The 20965-nt window shown below is 37.6% G+C and overlaps 1 protein-coding gene across 3 annotated transcripts; it reads right to left on the minus strand.

The window, feature by feature from the left end:
* Positions 1–582: 582 nt before the first annotated feature.
* Positions 583–18622, minus strand: LOC106066936 (prostaglandin reductase-3-like). 3 transcript variants are annotated; one of them, XM_056044556.1, is made up of 13 exons: positions 18463–18622; positions 12503–12668; positions 11826–11913; positions 9913–10008; positions 8968–9066; positions 7749–7788; positions 7555–7583; positions 5874–5948; positions 5119–5190; positions 4269–4330; positions 3238–3343; positions 1977–2162; positions 583–827 (listed from the first exon to the last, which is right to left on the minus strand). In XM_056044556.1, the coding sequence occupies exons 2-13, from the start codon at positions 12637–12639 to the stop codon at positions 780–782; spliced, it is 1038 nt and encodes a 345-aa protein (XP_055900531.1). In that variant the 5' UTR covers positions 12640–12668; positions 18463–18622; the 3' UTR covers positions 583–779. The 3 variants fall into 3 exon arrangements, with proteins under 3 accessions (XP_055900531.1, XP_055900530.1, XP_055900532.1); XM_056044555.1 differs by having other exon boundaries at positions 12503–12673; positions 18463–18621; XM_056044557.1 differs by lacking the exon at positions 18463–18622 and adding an exon at positions 17226–17339 and having other exon boundaries at positions 12503–12673.
* Between the last annotated feature and the right edge of the window lie 2343 nt (positions 18623–20965).

Genomic DNA, 20965 nt, shown 5'->3' on the forward strand with positions numbered 1-20965 from the left:
AATTTTTAGTTTAATAACCTATTTATTTAATTATGAGCGCAATTGAGTTGTGATCATACTATAGTTTGTTTTTTTAGCCACAAAAATACATTTATACTATACTTTATATATAGGCTACTTGCTTTTGTTACGTTCCAAATAAGTAAAGTTCCCATTTTCAGACCTTGCAATCTATAGGGTAGATGATGTAAAGGTCATCTGTTTCAATGGCCGACGGTTATCTAGGATGTCATGTGGTCACCACTGTGATAGTAAATGTGATTGTTTTGTCAGGCCCTTCCTGTTATTGTAACCCAGTAACCCACAATGCTGGCATGTCGAAAGAATGTGCTAATTAACAGATTAGGGGGGGGGGGTAATTGAATTCCTTTAGGCCTATAGCCTATATATATATGGACGATCTAACATGAATAAAGGAGTATTTAAACAGACAAGAAAGTGTTTGTTAGTCTCTACTAGCCTACTATTACAACCACAATGACCAACCACTTTATTTTCCCTCAACTAATGTCAGTTACCCAGCAGAGTTTGTCGATTTGATTAACGTTGTATATATATACAAATATAAAGACACAATTAATATAAATATTTGTGTTTGTTGTATTTATTTTTAGCTTGCAAACACTGAACGACTCATTTAAAGGCATATACACTGTATATCAATGTGAAAAATAAAGAAAATAAAAAAAAAAGTGTAGTGTGGCACGTCGGGTCATGATTCATGTCGGGGATCCATAGTAACTGTTCATGTATTTGATGCTGCCAACTCTTCCATCGTATCAAAGTGACACAACAATTTTGCCAATATTTTTCTTTGAGTACATGTACTGTTAAAACAAAACAAAACAAAAAAAACACCGTCATTAATTAATTTAAAGTATTCGCTTCTTATAATATGAGGTAATATGGTGGGAAGCGTGGTCGAGTGGCTAAGTGCGCTTGGCTACCTAGAAGGGGGCTCGAGGTTCGACACCCGACTCTGGCAGAGTTGTGTTTACTGAGCGCCTAAAGGCAGCACGGAAAACCAACTCCTAGTCCTAGATACCCCTCCCCCCACCGGTCCACAAACGAGATTGGACCAAAGCGCTCTGAGCATGATATAAGCATGAAAGTAGCGCTATATAAAAGCTATAATAATATGTTCAAATTTCTTATACCATTTTGAAAAAAAAAAAATAAACAAATTTGCTAATAATTAATAAGCAAAGATAGAACAAAATACAACAATATAAAGAAAAGTCATATCGAGCCGTATGTAAACAATAAAATTGAAGTAGAATATCCAGGGGAAACAAAGCGTTACAAAAAGTAGCCTACCATTATTGAGAGAACTAAAAGCTGATCTTTTGCTGTACATACTTAGACCACTTAGACTGTATTGTAAAACAAAAAAAAAACAAAAAACAACCAAAAAAAAAAAGGCAGTCTGGATATTTGACGTTCCGGATAAACGCCATTCTACTGTAGTTTGGATTTTTACCAGCCATAGCTTTGTTCAGTCAGATGGAGGCCAGTCTCTGCGCCTAGTGTTTCAAGAGTTTTAGTTACAGTTACAGTGATCTTTCACTATAGTGTCCTTGACTTTTTTTTTCAGTTTATCTAAATATTTTAAAGTTATCCTGTTTTTCTTTTTAGTTTAAGTTTTTCTCTAGGTAACCGTTAATGCCCGCTCCCATTTCTTCAAATCCTCTTCTCTTCTTTTTCTAGGTTACTGTATTTTATTGCTTAAATAATGAAAACCGAATCTTAAAAATAGAAAACTACACGAAGATGAGGTTACTTTTGTTTACAATTTATCGTAGAAAAAAATCTATATGGCTTATTTTTGTTGTAGAACTACTCATAATGAATGAGTATTTGATTTTTGTATTAGCTTTGGAGTGATGAACATTAGACAATACGACAGACAGAGACGAGGCTATAAGGATACGTTTTAAAACAAAATTTAAAACAAAAATGTGTTAGCTTGGCATCACCTCTACTGCGTCAACAACTTTCTCTAGTCCAACAAACGGCCCCGTTGGCACACCAGCTCCGTTGTCTACGTTCATCCTCAGCTTGCCCTCCGAGAATAGCTTCGTCAACTGAGCCAGGTGGCGAGGGATGTCAGTGGCATAATGCAACAGATAGAAGCCTCGCATGCTGGCAGACTTTCTCAGTAGCTGTAGACAAATATCGAAGATGGAATTAGAAATCTCGAGTCTAAACACGTGACAAAGGAAAGAAGTAAAATATACGAAATAAATTTTAGCAGATCTAGACTAGACTAACAATAATAAACGCGTGCGATTAGAAATATTTTAATTTTTTTTTTGTTTTACGTAGCTTTCATGCTTATAGCATGCTCAGTCGCCTCAGTGATATGGTGACATGGTCCATTCACTTTTTTGGACTGGTGTGTGTGTGTGGTGGGGAAGTTTCAGTGCTGTCTTTTCAAAAACAAGTTTTGTTAAAAGGTTGCTCGAATCTGAATTCAAGCTCGAGTCTCCACGGTGGAAGGCCGACTTGTTAACCACTAAGCTATCCAAGTGCTTGTAAAAGCAGGTTTTTTAGCCTATCGTTAGTTAAAAAATCTTAGCATACGAACGAATTCTCTGCTTACTTCCTCCTAGCTTAGTTAGCCCTACTGTCTCTATAAGAACAAAATTAAGTTGTTTTTTGTATTGATTCATATGTTGTCATCGACAATGAAAATGTTTGCAAGAGTAGGCCTTTTTAATATTATGTTCGTTACAGGACGATGCCATGATATCACAAGGAATAATCGTCCGACGTAATACATAAAAAAAACATGTATTTTATTGGATACAAAACGAGAGAGGATGAAGAACACAACTAACAAAGGAATAGTGATACGCCATACATATCACAGAGAGACAGAGAGAGACAGAAACTGGGGATGAAATTGGTTTATATTTCCTACTTATTGTTTTTCCGTACTAGTTTTATAATTTATATTAATTGTGTACATGCATTGGAATAATGCCATCTTGAAATAATATTCTCTAATGCAGTAATGCACGGGGTCCAAAAACATTTCCGAAACAAGCGGCTAGGACCGTACCACTGTCGAAATAGTGGGCATCCAATGGAGCTGATCGTTCAGAGCCTCAACTTTTCGAGAAACTAAGTAGTATTGCTTCACGTGCCATATATGGCCCGCGGGCCTTAGTTTAAACATCACTGCAAATATGACATGCGCCATTCATGAAAACGATTTATCATGTGATGACTTACCACCAATGGAATGTTGAGTTTACTTTGACTGGGTATATCAGTCGGATTTCCGGTGTCATAATTTGAGATGGATCCAATGATTATCAGTCGACCATTGACTGCCAAGCTAAAGATAAATAAATATTAAATTTATAATCTAGGCAGGGGCGTAGCTAAGGATTTGGAGGCCCGGAGAGGGGGGCTTGACCTCTTTAGGGGCCCCTGCATTTTGACATTCGACATCATGACTTGAGATAATAGCGTAATACTTAATGTAAAGACACATTTCATACACTCATTTGGGGCCTCCGCTTAATTGGGGTCCCGCGGAATTTTCAAATTTGGACCCTCCCCCCACCCCAACCTTGCTACGCCACTGAATCTAGGTAGTACATAATAACCTCTTTACAAATTTTTTTATATTTTTTGTTTTGTTTTATAAAGTAAGATCAAGTCTTAGCAACACAATAGTTGAACAATTCTTCAGTTAGGGCTAGAAAGTTATTCCTATAAAACAGGCAGACCCTACCAGAGAAATAAAAAAAACAGTAAAGTACCCCTTTTAAACTTTGCGATCTCTAGGGCAGATGATGTAAAGGTCATATGTTTCTAGGTCCGACTGCTAACGTCGTTGAAATAATTTTATTTGTTAGCAATATATTTTTGAAAGACCTGATGGAAAAAAAAAATCTTTTATTCTGAAAATAATTAGGGGCCTCTGCGCCCTTGTTGCTCCAGGGCCTCCAGACCTCCAACTCCGGCCCAGATCACCCAGTTCAGTGAGCGTGGCAATCTTTGTCCAAAGGTATAGATTATAGATGTTTCACATAGATTTCTTTTTATTTAGATTTACATATTTTGGTAAACAATGTAAGTTTCTCATCACGTGGTCCGCGCAAAGTGATGCCTAGTAGTGCCCCTAGTAGTGGTCAAGGCAGACGCATAAAAAAAAGGGTTCCGAAATATTTTAAAGATTTTCTTTTTGGCATGTCCACCAGATCTTTGGGGAAAAAAAAGAAACGTAAAATCCTGGCAGAGTCTGGTTCACTTACTTTTTGGTGGCAGCGTCCAGAATTTCGTTACCAATAGATTCATAGACCACATCAACACCTTTCTGAATGACAGAGACAAAAAACATTTGTAAGGTTGTTATGAAGAGATTTTTATTCTCGTTAATTTACTTCTCTGATATATGATTTAGTTGCTGGTTGATTTGATTAAAAAAAAAAAGATGTCTGATTGGCCTGCTGTTTGGGTTTACTCGAAGTGGAATCTCTTTTCTTTTAAAAGAATTGATTGTTGACTTTCAATGTGAACGAGGAGGGAGAGAGAAGAGGGGTGGGAAAAAGAGATAGAGATGGATGGTCGTGTGGTTAGCGCTCCGGACTGCAGTCGCATCCATCCTGATCCTGTAGGAGATTTGGGCTGTAATTTTTTTTTTTGATGGGGGGATACATGAGGAAACCGGATGGGGATTCACACCAACTAAGAAATATACAAACTATTTGAAGACCCCTCCGTAGAGACGGAAATAAAAAGGAACAGATTACGTTTGGGGGGCGGGGGGGGGGAGCAGTCATCTCGAATGCCAGAGAACAGAGGAGCAAAGATTGTTCACCGGCAAAAAAAAAACAAACGCCAGGCGCCCCAAAGGCAGACCACGAGTATGGTGGCTTGATGATGTAGAGGCAGATCTACAACAGCTCAAAGTCTGGGCATGGAGACATAAAGCACAGGATAGATCAGAATGGAGAAATGTGCTAAAGCAGGCTTTAGCGCCACTGGGATAGATATAAGACAAGACATCCTTACACATAACAGTTGTTGAACAGATATACATTGTATTTAAAAAAAAAAAAGCCAACTGCGAGGACAATAATGTCCATGAATGTTTACACTTACCGGGTATTCTTTGACCAAGACGTCATCTAATTTTTCTTTGTTATAGTTTACGGCACGATCACAGCCAATACTCTGGCGACAGAAACAAGACATAGAGATCAATTTTTATTTTACTACTTTAACCTTGACCTCTCATTTTAGTCCAGTTAGTTGTCTAATCGTCTGAGACCAGTTTTCTGAGTCACCCTGTATTTGGTTCATTTTCTTTAAACTGTCATAGACTTGTCGATATATCCAGGGAAATAAAACCTTGTAATGATTTGTTTCGTTGTTTCTATTTCATTTGGTTTGTATTATTTTTAAGAGAATCCGGAAACACTTGTATCTTGTTAACGAACACTGTGGTCTTCTGCACAATATTCTCAACTTTGTCAAAGATTTGCATTAGTGAATGAAGGTATCTAAAAAAAAAAACACTCGGAAATAAACGACATGGAAAATTTTCCATCCAAAAGTACAAATTTTAAATTTTCTACGGCGTCCTTGAGCCGCGGGCTAGATTGACACGTGAAATGGCTGCCTGGTCGTGCGGTTTGCGCGCTGGACTGTCGTTCAGATTTATCGACGGTCGAGGGTTCAAACCCTTCCCGCTCCCATCCCCCGCCGTCCTGCGGAAGGTTTGGACTAGGAAGTAAACTATCTTCAACTCTGAAGGAACATCCGAAACATGTCAAACATTTTACAGCAAACAAATGCGTAGGATCTATCTTTTGAAGCAATGTCTGTAATTTATAAGATGCGAAGATAAGATTTACCTTTAAAAATTCAACTTTCTCATCACTGGAGCACGTGCCTATCACGTGGCAGCCTGCAAGTTTTGATAACTGGACCTTTGGGAATGATTTAAAAAAACAAACAGAAATGTAAAAAATAATCGGCAAAAAAAAAATTATTTCTAAAAAAATAAATAATCAGAAACGAACTGGACATAGCCACTTAGTCAACTGTTGTTACAGCTGGTCTGTTTTTCTAAGATTTGAACCAAAAATAACCAAAGCGGCCTAGACAAAATTTTCGCTACCAAATAGATATTTTTGAGGAGCAGCTTGAGTATTAAACATATAGGCATGTAGTTTTATAAATGTTTTACCTATTGCGACTTAAAAACAAATATCTATATAGGCTCTTTAATAGTGTTGGTAAACGTAGATAACACTACTGGCCTGGCAAGCTTTATTTGACTGTAGTAAATTGTCACGTTAGCTATATACGAGGGTATTCAAAACGCCTATAGAATTTCATTTCTCTCCGCTCTTTCTTAAGCTTGTTCTACTGCGACTGTGACACAACTGGGCTATATGGAAATAAACTGAAGTTTGTTTGTTCACCTTTATGACGGTCACATATACTCGTGTCATGAATAACACGACATTCTTTGTACCGATAATTACATCATGCGAAGTGTTCTGGTGCAGCTGCATTCATCCACTCGAGGGTCCTCAACAGTGGCGTAGTTAAGGATTTGGGTGCCCGGAGGGGGGGGGGGACCTGACCTTTTTAGGGGCCCCTGTACTTTGACATTCCATATCATGAGATAAAGTACTTAATAAATTCCAATTGGTACAGTATATAAGTAAAAATAATAATTTTTTAAATCATTAAGACTCTTTTAATGACTAATACCGTTGTTTGTTGCCGAGATAATGCACAAGTGATAAATCTACATTCATATCGCCTCACGTAGTAGTTTCTGTGCAGCAAAGGCATCATCTAGAATCTAAAGTCTAAATCAATGCTGGCTAATATTTTTGACTTTTAATATTTAGGGCAATAAAAGAAGCCCCCCCCCCCGGCCAAGTAGGGGCACCGGGTTAATTTTTATAATTTGGACCCCACTTACCCACCCTAGCTACGCCGCTGATCCTCAACCAGTTTTCCTCAAGTTTTCAATCGTATTTAACAATGTCCGCTTTTTTTTTTTAAATTCATATGTTTACTGACGTAAGTTTAAAGATTTTTTGCGTCCTCTCTCTCTTTCTTTATCTCTCTTTTTCTTTCTCTCTCTCTCTCTTTCTTTCTCTCTCATTCATAATTAATTTCTAAAACGTTTCTAACGTTGGTCAAACAATGTGCTGCAGGTTAATAATTAAAATTGTATAGGCTACATAAATACTTTCGTGTTTACAGTAGATTGGAATCTTTATTCTCTCACTCGTTCCAATCACTACACTTTCACTCTTCGATAAATGCACATTGCATGGGGGCCGGGGGGGGGGGTGTTATAGGGAGAATCGTCAATAGATACAGTCTAATAGAGAAAGCTCCTGGTGACGTGAATGAAAAAAAAAAAACAAAAAAAAAAAAAACAAAAAAACGAGTAGATTTTAGTAGAGTAACATTAAGTAACAAAACATCGTGGTAGACGTCCCCGTCTGTAACTTGTAAGTTTCTGTTTCTGAAACCATTAGGTATAAAGGGAAAACAAATCAGACTTACTGCAAATTGACCAGTTCCTCCCGCAGCAGCTGATCAGCGACACACACATTCGTCAAGAAAACATAAAATATATTTTTTTTATAATTGAAGTACATATTAAATAAAATTTAATATAATTATCAGACATAAAACACGCGCAATTCAATAACAAAGTCAGTACTTTGAATTATATTGTTATATCCAACATATCCAACCTGTGACTAAAACAGTTTTGCCTTGAGTAAGATCTGCCTCCTGAAAATATAAGCAATAGGAACACACACATTAGGGTACTTCGATGACTTAAGAAAGTGGAGAGTAATATAAACTAAAGTTTAAGGAAAATAAAGCATTACAAGCTATCCCGACAAAACCAGCATATAATTTGTCGCTCCCGAATAGAACAGAATGAGACAATCTTCAAACTGAAAATTGTAAGCAGCGTATCATGACCTTGTGAAGTGTCACCAGACAATGCCGACCATGTCCGCCACAAGCTGCATACTCTGTCGAGCGATCCGAACAAGATATTGGATCCTAAACACCCTTATGGAATAAAAACTTTAAGGAGAGATTCCTCCTCTGGAAACCAGGGCCGGTCTTCCAACTGAGGGGCCCAATTTAATGGGTGATTGCAAGGCCCTCTCTTATTTTTGTTTTTACAATTGCAAAGATTACTATTAAGTAGATCACTATATCAACATTCATTATACAACATGCCTAAGAAGCAACTTAAACGCTATAGGAGCCAGTGACCTTATTAAAGTGACGTCAATCCTACGCCTACACTAAATATGTTAACCCTTGAAGTCGTACATCTATAAAAGCCTGGGATAAGAGCCATGACTGATATTTGGTATGCTAAATGTGGATTGCGGGGGCCCTGCCAGGTGCGGGGCCCTGTTTGGAGCAATCGGTCAAATCGGTCTAAGGAAGTCCCAGCTAGAAACCACTGCGCAGTTCATCTCAAATATAGGACTTAGCTATCTGGACCATGCGACATAAAAACGAGAACGCAGAAGAAATTAATGTTAAGTGGGCCAGATTTTGTGCAGCCATGTTCCTTTTACAAAATGCTAGGCTAATGAGTTTTTTAGGCCTATGTTTCCTTTTTTTTTTTCTTGTTTTTTTTTTAATATTTAGCATGCATAGTTTAAAAAAACAACAACAAATTAGGCTATGTCCTCTTTTGAGGGTGAGAAATGTGGGCATCTGCATTGAACGCACTGCCATAAGTTCGGCCCAGACTACATCTGTAGTTTTGCATTAAGTCAAAAAAGAGGAAGAAAAAACAATAACAGTTCCTCTTGAAAAAAAAAAGGTTTTAAATTAAACGAACAAAATACTTAGATGAAAGACACTCTAACTTAGTAGACTATTAAGCGACTTCATGAACTTTATACACATATTCAATTAACTTATCCTCTCACAAACCTTCTCTAGGGCGATAGACGCAGTCAATCCGCTCACGAGTAACGTCAGGAACGCGGGGTCGCTGTTGGGGATGGGAACAGCTTTGGACTCTTCAAGCACCTAGGAAGAAAACAGACCAAGTATATACAAGACAAAGTAAGCAAGTAAAGTTACCCTCTCAGTCCTTGCGATGTATGGGGCAGATGATGCATAGGTCATATGTTTCTGTGTCCCACGGAAAACGAGGGTGTCATGTGGCCAGCACAACGACCAACCGCCTTTACTTTTCCCCAACTTAACTGTCAGGTACACATTAGAGCTGGGTGGACTCAGAGGCGCCTTAAAGATACCGAAATAAAAAAAAAATTCCAGTCTTCGCCAGGATTCGAACCCGGGTTCGGAAGCTAAGCACTTTACCACTCATCCACTGCGCCTCCAAGTGAAGATGTTGTGATAAAATGGACCAAAGGAAGACATTTTGTGCTGTCTTAGTGTATTGACATGTCAATAAATATTAACGGGATATAGTTAAATCAACTGAGGCCACATACAGACGACAATATATATGTATATCTATTTAAAATAATTACGTTTAATTCAGTGGTGCAGCTATTGCAGGTAAAGGGGGGGGGTCCAAATGTGAAAATCCCCCCTGGGCCCCGACTTGAGGGGGACCCCAAATGAGCTCATCGGATAAAGTTAATTATGATAATATTTAGAATAATTGTAAAATGAATTGATAAAACAAACATGGTAAAAATGAATATGTCAGATAGGCTACTGTGTTTATGGTCTAGTGAAGAAAAAAAAGCTAAGCTAGTTTAAATGTGAACATATATTATAACATTGGACTTGTATACTTGAACTATAACCAAAATCACGGCTGGAGTGTATATTGTAACACAGATTCTGAATAATTATAATACAACCATAATCTATATTTGAGAAATGGTTGGGTATACTTACAATATAATCACAGAAGGCTCCAAATTTGGAGTAGATAACTGTTTGGCCTACTTTGGTGTTGCTCCCTGAACCAACAGCAACCACTTCACCTAAACCCTTGGGGGAAAAACAAATAGAGCTCATTGAAGAATAAATCTACTTGGTTAGAATACATCAGTGGTTCCCAAACTTTCTTTTTGTCTCGTAGACCCCTTGCCATGTTTTCTGGTTTTCCGTAGACCCCCTGCTTAAGTTATATTGATTTTTTTGAAAATTCATCAATTTCAAATTACACCTTCTGTTTAAAATAATTTATAACCACTGACACGAGGAGTGAAAAAAAATAATTTAAATTCAAATATAAACCCATTATATAACAGTGAATAAGTATAGCATACAATCACTAAACACATTGAAAACTTTTTTGTTTTAAAAAGGTTTGCAAGCTCACCATCCGTTGCTACGGGGGTCTATATAGACCACTTTGGGAATTACTGGAATACATAGTGGACCTTACACGACACAGAACGTATGAAAGTCCCATCAAGTGAAAAGGTTAAAGGTCTCATATGGATTCACTTTGAGTCTCCAGTAATCACCCCTTCCCCTTCAATAGTAACAACTTGTAGTATACCAGGGCCGGTCTTAGGTAATTAGAGGCCCTAGGCAAAGCGAATATCGAGGCACAAGGCAAAATCAATATGGAGGCCCTAGGCGAAGTGAATTAGGTGTCCCCAAATGAAATAGAAAAACAAAAGAATGAGATTAAAAAATACGAAATGAAATACCTATATCTAAATCCACAAATAAATTAAATTCATATAGCACTTAAAGCACTAAAGTGCTTCATGGACAAATCATAATCTCCAGAATAGAAATAACATTTCGACATTTCACCAAATGTAAGTATTAATGGTATGCTAACAAATGTAGCCTAACAGATAAAAACATTCGCGAATAAACATTGAATCTTAGTATAGACTTGGAGCTATGCGAGTAGACCTAGAGCTATGCGAGTTCTTAGCAGTTCTGCTAAGTTTAAGATTCGGTCCATGATTCTCCTGTTTTTTCTCTAAGTCCTGTACAAGGCCCCCACCGATCGGAGGCCTATGCCTAAGGCCGGCCCTGGTTACATGTATACTTTGTAGTGACAGCTTACTCAACTCTTCTATAAACATGTTTCAGTAAGAGCTGCTCTGTCTCCCTTTCAATCGATGACTGGTCATGTCCAATCTAGATAAATATTTGTAGTATACCGTATTATAACGTTGTAATAATGTAACCAAGGCATTGCAGGAGTTACGTATAGTCTACACAGTCTACACAGACTTAGAGCCCCACTTTCTTGTACACGTCATCGGATCATGTTGAAATTTGTCACAATTATTCACAGTGACCTAGCTAGGGATTAGCCATTATTTGCGGGGCTCGACCTCTTTTGGGGCCCCCGCATTTTGCGTAATATTTAATATTTAATATAAAAACAGTCATTTGGGCCCCCCTTCAAGTGGGGACCCGGGGAGATTTTCCAATTCGCCCTCTCCATCTGCCCACCATAGCCACGCCTCTGATTATTCATCGTTGAAAACAACACATCAATCAATCAAAACATTAACGAACTATTTACTATTTCATCATTTAGAAGAAATTAATTTGTTTTGTGTTATATAGAAAAAGGGCGTTAAACCTAGCAGAATTGAGAGATATAGCAGTGATTCAGCTGTTCTTTCTCTTAGATAAGCTTTTTTTTTTAAAAAAAAGTACATAGTTGTTGTTTTTTTTTTTAACTACATAAGGATCGTTCAGAATTTAGAAGGAATTTAACAACTGTAATCATTTCAAAGCTAACAAGAAGTTAAAACTGCATGTACTGATAATGGGATTTACTACAACAGACCTACAACATGGTTAGTTTATGTTGTGTTCACATGTACCTCAAAGCCTAGTGGTACTGGTGGTTTGGCAGTTGGGTCATATCTACCGCTGGAACAGTTGATGTCAGAGGCGTTAATACCAACATACCTGAAGGTGATAGATGCAGTGGATACAATTGTGCATGTTTTAAAACAAATATTAATCAAATAGTTAATACATTAATACGTAGTTCATAAACCAATCGATTTATTAATTAAACAATCAATCAATCAATCAGTAAATCAAACAATAAGTGAAGCAATCAATCAGTAAATCAAACAATAAGTCAAACAATACGTCAGTTAGTTATTAAAGTTCCCCTTTCAGACCTTACAATCTACAGGTCAGATGATGTTAAGGTCATCTGTGTCTGTGTCCAACGGTTAACGGGCAGGGTGTCATGTGACTAGCACAACGACCAACCGCCTTTACTTTTCCAAACTTAAGTCAGGTGTCCATTAGACTTGGGTGGACTCAGGGGCGCCCGAAATTAAAAATCCAAGACTTCACCGAGATTCGAACCCAAAACCCCAGGTTCGGAAGCCAAACACTGAACCACTCAGCCACCTATCAAATCAATAAGTGAATTAAAAACAACATATTGATCTTAAAAAAATAGGTCTATCAGTCAGTCAATGATTGTATCATCTAATTCTAACAGCTGCCATTTGAAATGAAATGAAAAGTTTTAATTTACTTGTTTTTAATGAGGAGTTCTTTAGCACCGAGAGATGGAATTGGCACTTCGATAATTTCCGTCACTTCTCGGAAATGTGTTCCTAGGGTCTTGGCCACCAGCTGTCTCAGTGTTTTTGGCAGGTTTTGATCCGTCATGATAGAGGCTCGATATATTTTGAACTGTACTGTTCTAAACAGAAATTAAAATGATTAAATTCTTATTATTATTTTTTTTCACACGACTTTGATTTCTGCATCTAATGATACCATTCCTCCCCCCAGAGTTCTTGGCCCATACATAAAGAAAAACTTGTGTTTAATCAGTGGCGTAACTAAGGGGGGGGGGGGGAGGGGGGAGAATTTTAAAATCCCCCCGGGCCCCAGTGGGGCCCCCAAATGGTTGTCCGAAATTTATTGTAAATACATAAATTAATATATTTGATTGACAAATAGTGTCAACGGGTGTCTTTTTTTTTTCAACATTTATGGATTAAATTTATCACAAAGACTAAACCTAGATCTAGGTCTCTCGGTACGTTGACTTTGTTGACATTTAAAAAATATTTTTTCCCAGAGAGATCAAAGTTTTTTTTAAGAGTTTGTTTTACATTTTAAACTTTGTTGCCACGAATAAAACTGCATTATATACAGCGAATTACCGGTATCTTGTTACCTTTACTAATAATAGATCTAAATGGCGAGTATTTTATGGCTACACTAATTAACCTTGAAGCAAAATTTACAGAATCGAGTATGACAGATCCAAAAGTTATTCTTAATAATGCTAGAATAGTCCATTATTCGGGTTTGGCGTCTATAATTTCAGAATTAAACTTCACACTCGAGTTATTACCCCTCTATTCATCTTTCCTCAATCTAAGGGAAACTCTATTTTTATTTCCATCTAATCCTTTTGCTTTCGCACAAAACATAAACAACAAACAATGACGTAATATCATATAATATTAGCACATCCTTCCTTTTGAAGTTATTATCACACCCTTCCTTTTAAAGTTCTTAAAAGTGATATCTACTAGCAGGGCCGCCCTAGCATTTGCGGGCCCTATGCGAAACGGATGGCGCGGGGCCTAGTCTGGGTAGGGATGAGCATAATGTCAAAATTATTTATTTTTTTTGAATTAGAAAATAGGCCTACTTTCGTCTTTGCAATAAATTTTTATCAAATGAAAGCTCGCAATGCCACTTTTTATTTATTGGCACCCCAAAATGTCAATTTCGTCTATTCTTCAGGAGATTTGAATAAATTCAAAAAAAGTTTTGGACTTTATCGTATATTTTGCCCTTCATGAGATTTCCTGGAGGCCCTGGAAAATCAGGAGGACGCGAAAACCCTGTTATTTTATATACGTTATAATGGTTTAATTTAATAATGTACACTTAGAATTAGCGCGGGTCCTATGAAAGCGCGGGGCCCACTGCCACTGCAGCCTATGCGGTCCTGTCTGCTAGGAACTTTAACAATTCGTCCACTTCTGTTTGTCTTGACTGGCACAACAAGTTCTCTAGACGTTGGTCTATAACTGTCTGTTTCTCTTTTTTTTCCAACAGTTTGCAGTTCATTGTCTCCATCGGTATCATAGTACCCAGAGATGTCTTCATCGAAACTCTTATTTAAAAAGCGTTGATTTCTTCTGTATGTTTTTCCGTTTGTCTTTATGATGTAAGATCTGGATGCTGAATGTTTTTTTTTTATGACAACTGCTTTCTGCCATGTTTGACCTAGACGAACTCTCCGACAGAATAATCTTTAGGTAGTCTTGCTTTTGCATTGTATTTCACTTTGCTTTTCATCTGTCGTTCGTTGAGTAATGTCTCTGCATTTTCAGCTACCGATGGTTTCAATAGTTTGGGATCAGTTGGAATGATTCCCTGAGTCTTCTACTCGTCAGCAGTTGTGATGGTGAATACGGCAGTCCACTTATCGGAGTATTTCTATACTCGAGCATAGCGAGATATGGATCTTTCCCATTTTTGTATGCTCTGAATACTTTTGCTTGCGCACAAAACATAAACAACCAACAATGACGTAATACCATATAATATTAGCACAGAATCTTCTTCATGCAGTGGAAAATTAAGAATTTTTTGCCTATCTTGAATTCTGGTCAAAGCTCTTGCGCCCAATTAATATAGTTCAGAAGAAACTACAAAAGTCTGGACTGCATATACGGGAAGCTGCTAAAGAAATTAGTACCCTTTCATGCTTTCTGCAAAATAATGAGAAACTGACAAAAACCCAATCCATCGAAAAAGCAAAAGAAGGTAATGAATACTATGGATTCCCTGTAATCAAAACAACCAGAAGAAAGAAAAGACTTGTTTGGAAGTTGAGTTCTAATGTAGGACTGTCAATAGAACTGAAATTCAAACGTAGCGATAGAAGTGCTGGACAGATTTCATATGGAGATGAAGGGCAGATTTCAAAGGCTGGAAAGAAAATGGATACCTTTGGGTTTCTTCTTGAACCAAGACACCTGTTAGATGAAGACCCGCTTATGAAAAACTGTGCTACTTTTCCTGTTTGTATGATGAAATAAATGACAAATCGCTTTTTCAATGATATCATTGATGCACGAGCACTTTTCATCAACAAACCAGTAATACAATCACCAATAGACATATTGCGGAAACAGGCTTCATATGGTAATTACATGTGCTCAAACTTTGCAACCTCCTCGGAATACTGCTTACTCAGGCCACTTCCATTACGTCATGTGAGAGATCATTCTCAAAGCTCAAGTTCATCAAAAGCAGCGGTTCTCAACCTTTTATGCTCGGCGACCCCTTTTTATAACCCCCTACTTAGACGCAACCCCCCCCCCCCTCGCACACACAGCAATAGAAGAATAGACAATAACAATTCATTTTTTCAATGGTCTTTGGCGACCCCTGGCTAATCGTCAATCGACCGCCAAGGGGGTCGCGACGCACAGGTTGAGAACCCCTGATCAAAAGCTATCTCAGGAGCACAATGACACAAGAAAGGCTTATCATGGCTTTAATGTTAGTGAATTCACAAATACTAGAAAGTATCGATGTAGTTGATGTTATAGATGTCTTTGCTGCACAGAATGCACGACGTGAAGCAATATCAATTTAGATTTGTCACATGTGCATTATTTAACTAATAAACAAAGGTATTATTCATTAAAAGAGTCTTGATTACTTTTGGTTAAGTTTACTGATATACTGAACCAATTGGATTTGGGGCTTATATATTTTTGCGTACATTATCCCATGTCATATGTCGAATGTCAAAATGCAAGGGGCCCCCAAAGAGGTCAATCCTCCCGGGCCCCCAAATCCCTAGTTACGCCCCTGTGTTTAATGTTTTAACTCTTTCTCTCCGTAATTACTTGTCCACATTTTGGAAGGAATTCACGTAACGGAGGTGGGAACCACCAGTTTTTCTTGAGCCAGGCGCGAGTGGCCCGTAGTTTACGTCTTGGGAATACAGCAATGTAGCATGCAGGCAATGTTTGTTTATACTGGCGCTTTTTTAAAATATAAATTGTAGAGTCTGTCTTACGGTCTCAGGCAAACACTAACTGGTCTCACAATTTTTCATCCAGTGTTTTAAAAATAGCTTTAAAAGAGAGAAGGAGAGAGATAGACCGAAAGGATGGGTGAGAAAGAGGATGAGAGAGAGAGAGAGAGGTTGATATATTTATTGAGAGAAAGAATGATGATAAAAAAGACCGAATGTCGAAAGTAGAGAAATGCAAATAAGTTGCAATGAAATATTAGATTCAAAACTGTTGAGAGAGAGAGAGAGAGAGAAAGATTGAGATAAAGGTAGAGAAAGAATGAGAGAGTTGGGCCGGGATGGATAAACATGACAATGGGAGGTAAGAGAGGAAAAATGTGTGTGTGTGTATTAGAGATAAAAAAAAAGAGAGGAGAGATATAGAGGAAGGAGTGCTCTACGAAACATATTGATAGTTTTTCTACAATTAAACATACCTGCCATACCTTATTAGTTTGATTATAGATAATAGAACAGTCTTCTCACTAGCATATTGAGCTAATGTGTCACAGTTTTCGTAGAGAAAAAGTTTACACGACTCCAGAATTCCTAAATGTGTTGTTCTTAAAGTTTCCAGCATTCCTTGTGGACTGATTATCATTTCGTTCTAGCTCAATTCTCCTTCAAACAGCTTCACAGTGCTAAACCGTTGCACGCAGTGCATCATTGTGCCACACAATGCTACTTTGTGCCACACGGTGCTACATTATTCTACACTGTGATAAATCGTGATAGACAATGCAACACAGTACTAGATAGTGCCACACCGTGCTACATCGCGTTACATCGTACCACATAGTTCTACACCGTGCCACATAGTACTACATCGTACCACACTATTCTACATCATATCGTGTCACACAGTGCTACATCGTGACAAATAGTACTACATCGTACCACACAGTGCTACATCGTGCCATATTGTGATAGATCGTGTCACAAAGGGTTACATCGTGTCATACAGTGCTACATCGTGACAAATAGTACTACAACGTACCACACAGCGCTACACCGTGCCACTTAATGCTACACTGTACCACAAAGGCTTACATCGTGCCACATAGTGCTACATCGTGCCAGACAGTGTTACATGATTATACACTGCGCTACATTGTACTACATCATATTACACAGTGCTTATTCGTGTCTCACAGTGCTGCATCGTGCTAAATAGATACATCGTGCTACCTCGTACCTTACAGTGCTACAGCATGCTACCTTGGACTCTATGAATGGCTATATCTTCACAAAATAGACCATAACCATATTTACAGATATAGTGACTAGAAAGGTACAGACCTATGCTAGAACTACGTACCAAGGTACCACTAAAACTGATATGACTTAGTACAAAGTTCAAAAACTGGATGATACTGCAGTTTTGTTGTTGACATTAATGTCAGAAGACATGAAGACCTAAATACTTTATCACACATGATTATTAACCTGTTTCTCAACCTAAACAAATCTAGGGCTCTTAATGATATGACGCATAACAGATTTAAAACACGGGCATTGCTACAAATGTACGACAGAATTTGAAATATAGTGATTAGTGGCGTGTTTGACTATGTGAATCTAGAGTAGGCTAGGAATTATTATTTCAAGATTTGACACGAGCTGTGTTTGCTGAGTGCCTAAAGGCAGTCAATGCACTTTCTCATGGATGCCCTCTCTCGGCATGTTTTCATGGAAGATTGGGCTGAGAGTGCTAAGCATGTATGTGTTGTGTATTTATGTTTCTTGTTGTGTGCTGTGAACTGATCTGTTCTTATGTGTCAAAATGTCTTGGTGTCAAGGTCAGCTTGTGTGTGTGTGTACTGTGTTATCAAGAACTGTTTTGTCATTCTTGTTCAATAAAGCCTAGGATCAAGACATGTCTTCTTGTAGTGTTTTATTAGGTTACAGTATGTCTCCTGTGTGGAAAACATGCAGCGGGGTCACCAACTTATATAGCAAGTGAATAGCAAAAATATTTATATAGGAGTCTACGTAATATCTACCTTAACTGTGCCAAAGTTTAAACCCAATAAATACCCAATTAATATGACTGCACACTGACTTTACCGCGTTGTAATGGCAAAGTATATATAGCTAAGCGCACATAAATTACATTTCCGAAACAATTAATATCGAAGGTAGGTTTCCACCTAAACAAAATTGTTAGAGGAAAGAATAACCAAAAAGAGGCATTAAGCCCTAAAATAAGAGGCGTGAGCTCATAAAAGAGGTATATAAGCCCAAAAAACATAACAAAACACATTATTATATAGACACAGATGCATGTGTCATAAATTCCAACTATTTTTTGTTCATCAAGTGTTTGTTAGAAAATAAATGTGAATCATGACAATAAAAAACTTGCACACTTTAAGAAAAACGGAACAAAAATATTAACTTGGTATTAAATGATCTAATGAACTGGCACTTACGCTCCTGTAGGGCTAGCTGTAGACGCACAACTTATAAACACAGGGTAGATCCTTAAACTAGTGAACAAAGCGTAGGCCTAGGTACGCATTAAGTTATACCTTGTGACAGTTCACGTTTTGACATTTTTTCACCACTGATAAACGGCTTCGAGGCTAACGGAACGCAACCGTAACGTGAACAGAGAATGGTGGGGTGACCTGTGGGGGGGCGAGAGAGAGAGAGAGAGAGAGAGTTGACCTTGGGCATGAGAAAAGATATTTAAGAGATATGTTAGAGCCAGCTCAAAAGTTTATCAGTATTGCATGTAACAGTTTTGTCTCCAATATTTAGTATGCCAGACCTAGACCAGTCGTTCTAGAAGGCCCCAACACTGACCTGCAACGTCACAATCTGTGGGCAGTTTAGACCAATTGCAGTTGCCACGTCACATGTCTGTAACGAATGGCCTCGGCCAGACACAGATAAAACAGACACAAACTTACCAAACGCAGACACAAACTTAACAAACACAAACTTAACAAACACAAACTTAACAAACACAGACTTAAAAAACACAGACTTAACAAACACAGACTTAACAAACACAGACAACTTAAAAGACACAAACTTAACAAACACAAACTTAACAAACACAAACTTAACAAACACAGACTTAACAAACACAGACTTAACAAACAACAGACTTAACAAACACAGACTTAACAAACACAGACTTAACAAACACAGACTTAACAAACACAAACTTAACAAACAACAGACTTAACAAACACAGACTTAACAAACAACAGACTTAACAAACACAGACTTAACAAACACAGACAACTTAAAAGACACTAACACAACAGACACAAACTTAACAACCACAGACTAACTAACTTAAACTTATCATACCTAGAACATGGGCCTACAAACATATCTTTCTTATCTAAAAGTGAGCTATATCTCAACATTCAAATGACAATCTCATTTAAACCTGTTTTGTTATGCTAAAAATATGGCCTATAACAACCCACAACTACCATGTATGCGAGTATCATGTATGTAATTTGATATTTAAAAAAAAATGTTTGAAAACATGTACTATTTGATTAAATTAACAGCACAGCTAGAAAGAAAAGTATAAGGTCATCATGCCAAAGACTTTCCTACAAGGGACAGAACCAGGGAAGAAAAAGGGAAAAGAGGCAGACTATATCAAGGATTCCTCGTACCTCTCACTTTTACTAAGATTCTACCTATATCGGAAACTGGAGAAAAAAATTAACAAATCACCTACGGCGCCTCAAAGAAGTTTAAGACTATAGAATATGAATATGGGGATGAATATTAAATTTTTTATGCAATTATTTTAATATATGTAATGCGAATTGTCTAAAGTAAACAAACAAACTAGATTGCAGGTATTACTATAAGTGATTAGATTGTTTGTTTCTGTGTGTTATAATCTCTACTCAATTTCCTGCAATGTGACTAGAAGTTTCGAGGGCCGGATAGAACCGCATCACGAGTCGGATATGGCCCGCAGGTCGTAAGGTGAATATCATTGAATAGAAGGCCAAGATATAGCTCAAATATTTGTAAATGTCAAATAAAAAAAAAAAAAAATGTGTGTGGTTTGTACCTTAATCTCGAGTACATCAAAAAGTAAAAGTCATAACTTGTCCAATAAAATGATTGTTTGGCTAAGTCTATCAAATATATTGCTCATTGTACATGTAATATTCAAGACTTGCTTTTATATTCCTCATTAATCTTCGGACTCGGAAGCTAACCTCATTGTTATCAAACTTTTCTGGGAATTGGCGCTCGTTAAATAAAAAAAATGATGAAAATGGAATCATGGTGGCAAGAGACAGGAGATGCGGGCATCAAAAATGAGGTTCTTTGTAATGCTACGAATGCATACATCCAGTTTTCGATGCGTAATCAAACTTTATATATTTGTAGAGAATTAGGCTTACACCTATAATATAACACATGGGCGTAGCCGGGAGGGGAGGGTCTTCAAACCATCACTTGCCTCAGACCTCATTGTCTGAAAGGGAAATTTTACTTACTGCCCAGTGCAGCCAACTTAAGCAAACTACAGTCCCCAAATTTCATGAGCGTAGCCAAAAGGGGTTTTGTGGTTTCCCTTCCCCCTCCAGTACAAAAACTAAAGCATTTTACCATTTTCTATCAGTCGCAGGACTCCATTGAATAGCAGAGTTGGTTTTTTAATTTTTTTTTAGCGGAAGAGTAGCAGGCTAATTGCACTGTAGATACCTCAGAATATGCATTTTTAAAGTTTAAAATAACGGAAATAATGCTTCGCCTCGGACCCCACTAGGGGGGAGCTCACAGCGCTCTCCCGGACTTCCTAGCTGCCCTTTGGTGGTGTGTAATGTCTTTCCACTAATTATAGGAAGAGAGTATACTAGGGAAAAAAAACGTTTGAAAGAATGAAAGATCAGAATGTAATGAAGATTAAGTACATATACACACACACACTAATATATATAT

The sequence above is a fragment of the Biomphalaria glabrata genome, chromosome 10 (genome assembly GCF_947242115.1).
Source record: "Biomphalaria glabrata chromosome 10, xgBioGlab47.1, whole genome shotgun sequence".
Taxonomy (NCBI): domain Eukaryota; kingdom Metazoa; phylum Mollusca; class Gastropoda; family Planorbidae; genus Biomphalaria; species Biomphalaria glabrata.